This window comes from Salvia hispanica, chromosome 4 (assembly GCF_023119035.1).
Source record: "Salvia hispanica cultivar TCC Black 2014 chromosome 4, UniMelb_Shisp_WGS_1.0, whole genome shotgun sequence".
NCBI lineage: Eukaryota > Viridiplantae > Streptophyta > Magnoliopsida > Lamiales > Lamiaceae > Salvia > Salvia hispanica.
In genome coordinates, this window is record NC_062968.1 from 55862969 (window position 1) to 55867485 (window position 4517).

The 4517-nt window shown below is 37.2% G+C and overlaps 1 protein-coding gene across 1 annotated transcript; it reads left to right on the forward strand.

Annotated features, from left to right (window-relative positions):
- Positions 1 to 235: 235 nt before the first annotated feature.
- LOC125221464 (probable LRR receptor-like serine/threonine-protein kinase At3g47570) lies at positions 236 to 3321 on the forward strand. Its single transcript, XM_048123584.1, has 2 exons — positions 236 to 2891; positions 2979 to 3321. The coding sequence occupies exons 1-2, from the start codon at positions 236 to 238 to the stop codon at positions 3317 to 3319; spliced, it is 2997 nt and encodes a 998-aa protein (XP_047979541.1). The 3' UTR covers positions 3320 to 3321.
- The last annotated feature ends 1196 nt before the right edge of the window (positions 3322 to 4517 follow it).

Genomic DNA, 4517 nt, shown 5'->3' on the forward strand with positions numbered 1-4517 from the left:
AATGCAGGCGGACTTTCCATGGTCTTCCCGACGGACTCTCTTTATACGGTGCACATATGGAGTATTTAAAATTTATGGGACTTCATGCCTTCCTTGGCTCCATTTTCGTCCCTCCACCCACAACATGACTCCGTGTTGATCCCGACCCATTGGGACTACCAACTGACACCAATATTATAAATATGTATTTAATTTTGAACACTAAACCCAATCTTTTAACCTCTCATTGGCTTTCATGGCAATCATGATGACAATTCTTCATTCTATAGCACTCTTCTTCTTGTTCTTCAATACCCCTCCACTTGTAACATGTTCCAGCAACCAAACTGACCAACTTTCTTTACTAGCCATCAAATCCAGCCTCCAAGATCCACAAGGAGCTCTCTCTTCATGGAACCAAACACTCCCCTTCTGCAGCTGGAGAGGCATCCAATGCCGCGACAACAGAGTCGTCACCTTAACCTTGCCCTCTCTAGGCCTCGTCGGAAGCCTCTCCCCGCACATAGGTAACCTCTCTCTTCTCACCAACATCACCCTCGCTAACAACTTTTTCGGAGGCACAATTCCTGTAGAAATCACTCTGTTAGGCAGGCTTCAGTTTCTAGATTTTAGCAACAACTCTTTCATGGGTGAATTACCCAAAAATTTGTCCCAATGCATCAACCTTGTGCAGTTTGCCTTCTACATTAATCACCTTTCCGGAACCATTCCTAATGAACTAGGTTTCTTGCCCAAACTTGAAGCTATATTATTTTCAAGTAACCGATTTTCCGGGGTCATCCCTTCATCCGTTGGTAACATAACAACCCTCCAAGAGCTGTCTTTAGGAGCGTGCCGATTGACTGGAGAGATTCCCGAGTCACTCGGCCGCCTCGGCCTCCTCACTTTTCTTCAATTGAGTCAAAATAATTTCACTGGTACTATTCCTCATGCTCTGTTTAATCTAACTAATATTTATTATTTTGATGTTTCTGTTAATAGTCTTCATGGAGTTATTCCTTCTACTATTGGTGACACACTTCCTAATCTTGCTTTTCTTTTTCTTGCACAAAACCAATTTAGTGGGCCAATTCCTAACTCCATTTCAAATGCTTCATTGATTGTATGGATCATCTTGTCCATTAATCAATTTAGTGGACCTGTACCAAATCTTGAGAGGCTTACTTTGATTGAAGAGTTCTTATTGGATTCGAACTTGATTGAAGATGATATGAGCTTCATTTCATCATTGACAAATTCGACCAATTTAGAAAGTTTTGATGTTAGTAAGAACATGTTGATTGGTTCTTTGCCGGAATCCTTAGCCAATTTGTCTGTTCTTGTCAATTTCTTTGATATACACAAGAATCAGATACATGGAAACATTCCTTTAGGAATCGGAAACCTTGTCAATCTTGGTACAGTTGATCTGTCTCACAATCTTCTTGATGGCCAAATTCCCATGTCAATATCAAAGCTCTCGAACTTGCGTAGCCTTTTTATGGGAAGAAACAGATTCAATGGCAAACTGCCATCACTGTTTGGAAACATGACTCTTTTGAGTGAATTCCAGTTAGAAGGGAATGATCTTTCTGGAAATTTGCCTTCCAATCTTGGCAACTTGTCCAACTTGCTAGAGTTAGACCTCTCTGAAAATAACTTCACTGGATTGATCCCTCAAGAAATCATGAGACTTTCGTCTGTTTCCATTGTGCTAAATCTGTCTCACAATGCCTTTGAGGGTTCTATTCCAAGTGAAGTTGGTTCTTTGAGAAACCTCGCGGCTTTGGACTTGTCTAGCAACAGACTGTCTGGAGTGATTCCCACCTCTTTGAGCAGTTGCGTGAGCTTGGAACGCCTCTACCTCGATGAGAATCTTCTTCAAGGTGAGATTCCTGCAGGAATGAGCACTTTGATGGGCTTGCTAGAGTTGGATCTTTCGCGGAACAATCTATCTGGATCAATTCCCTCGTTTTTGGGGAATTTGAAGCTTGAGAAGCTGAACTTGTCCTTCAATAAGCTACAAGGAGAAGTTCCATCTAGAGGAGTTTTTACGAACTTAAGTTCGATATCTCTTGATGGAAACCAAGGTTTTTGTGGTGGAATTGAAGAGTTGAAGTTCCCTACTTGCAAGGGAGTCAAATCCTCCAAGGCAAAACTGTCTACGTTGTGGAAGATCTTGATCCCTATAATGGTTATTGGAGGATTGTGTATTGTGATTCTAGTATTTCTCAAGTGCAAGAAAACAGAAGAAAATCCTCGACCCGTTGTTTCATCGGAGGATGCTTTTGGTGGCCAACTATTGAGGCTTTCTTATGCAGATCTCCTCAAAGCAACAAATGGATTCTCTGAGAGTAACGTGGTTGGTTTTGGGAGATTCGGGTCCGTTTACAAAGTTGTGCTCGATGATGAGAAAGACATAGTTGTAGCAGTCAAAGTGCTTAATCTTGATGTCAGAGGGGCCTCAAAGACATTCATGGCAGAGTGCAGATCATTGGGAGGCATAAGACATAGGAATTTGGTGAAACTTGTAAGTGTTTGTGATAGTGTTGACTTCAAAGGCAATGATTTCAAAGCATTGGTGTATGAATTCAAAGTCAATGGGAGTCTAGACAAATGGCTTCACAACAATGATGAAGAAAATGGTGAAGATTTGAAGAGTCTTAGCATAATCCAAAGGCTTAACATTGCCTTAGATATTGCTCATGGGATTAAATACCTTCACTTTGGTAGTGACTCATCCATCATCCATGGTGATTTGAAGCCGAGCAACGTTCTCTTAGATCATGACATGGTTGCTTGTGTTGGGGATTTCGGATTAGCTAAGATTGCCTCAAACATACTTTCATCGTCATATGAAAGCAACACGAGTTCCTTTGGGATCAAGGGTACCTTAGGCTATCTCCCTCCAGGTATATTCTTGAATTATATATTCCGAATTTACTCAATGATGACTTTTTAGCCTGAATCTAACTCTTTTTCTTGTAAATTTTGTGTAGAATATGGCACGTTTGGCTCGATTTCTATGCAAGGGGATGTGTATAGCTTCGGGATCATCCTTCTAGAGATGTTCATAAATAAAAGACCAACAAATGATTTGTTTGGTGGTGAGGTAAATCTCCATAGATATGTGAGCTCTGCTTTACCACATGGATTAATGGATATTATTGATCCACGATTAGAGATGGGAGGTTTGAAAATGGAGTTTGTTGGGCGTATTTTGAATATCGGTGTGTCATGCTCAAAGGAGAATCCAAGAGATAGAATGCCAATTACTCTTGTTGAAAATGAGTTGGCTGACATTCTAGCTCAACTACAACCTTTTTCTTTGGATGTATGAACTAAATTACCTAGTTTTTTTCTTTTTTATGTCTTGGATTAATACTCGTAAGTTTTAGTCTAGACTTTTTGTTACAAATAAAATCCTTTATTGTCAAAACGTTGATTATATGCTCTAGTTGGCAATTTCTTTTAGATTAATTTAGCTGTTTTGCCGGAGTCTTTTTAGCTAATTTTTTTGGGGGTCTATTTTGCATTCGGACGGATTCTCTTTATGTCTACCTGCTTTGATGGCTTGGAGCATTCTTCATTATGCATCAAAAAACTTTTATTGTCAATCTTATCTTAAATTGATGTAAAGCAGTCGATTAGAAAAAAATGGTAGCAAAAACAGAGACTAAAATATTAAGAAAGTTAGTGCGCAAATTATTGCAGCATAACTCTCCCTTTTTTATTAATTTAAAGAAAATCAAAGTAGACATTTTGATAAGAAAGTGGTGGGTGTAATTTTTTTTGAGTGCCCAAATTGATGTTGTGGTATATTCAGCCCATATTGCCGCTGCTGTTCTAACAACAACATCAACCCACATACTTGATGTTTTCTTTTTTTTTTTTTAATATGAGAATAATTTAAAAATACGAAGCTCATAAATATGTTCATTTAAAATTAAAAATTACATGTTCGAAAATTTTGAAAAATACACAAAATATTTGAATCATCTTTTTTATACAATATATATGCTGTATGCAATACGCAGATTATATCAGCGTATACATTATTGTTCACATATAAAAACCACAAATTTATGGAGACGTATATAAATAAATAACTCAAATTTCATAACAAGTACATGGACATTTGCCGCTAACTACTCCTAGGGCTGGGGAAAAATACCGAAAAAATGATATATCGCTCGTATAGTATTGAAAAATATCAAAAAATTATCGGATTTTCGGTATATCGTAATTTTCGATACGATACGGTATCGTATCGTAAGTTTTCGATATGATAACGATATGAATTTCCTTATATCGCGATATATCGTTTTATATCGAATATACGATACATATCGATATTTTCGATATATCGTTTAATATCGAATATACGATATATATAGTATATATCGAAACATATTGAAATCCAATACATATTGAAGTTTAAAATTATAAATATATACAAATCCATTTAATTAGTTCATATATTTAGAAAATATATATATATATGAAACCCTAATAAGAACACTATTTATTTTATTGTG

Bases quoted from the DNA above. Each gene is read 5' to 3' on its own strand.
- LOC125221464 (XM_048123584.1), top strand. From the start codon at position 236: ATGGCAATCATGATGACAATTCTTCATTCTATAGCACTCTTCTTCTTG. The intron at 2,892-2,978 runs GTATATTCTTGA...AATTTTGTGTAG, and splicing joins CTTAGGCTATCTCCCTCCAG to AATATGGCACGTTTGGCTCG.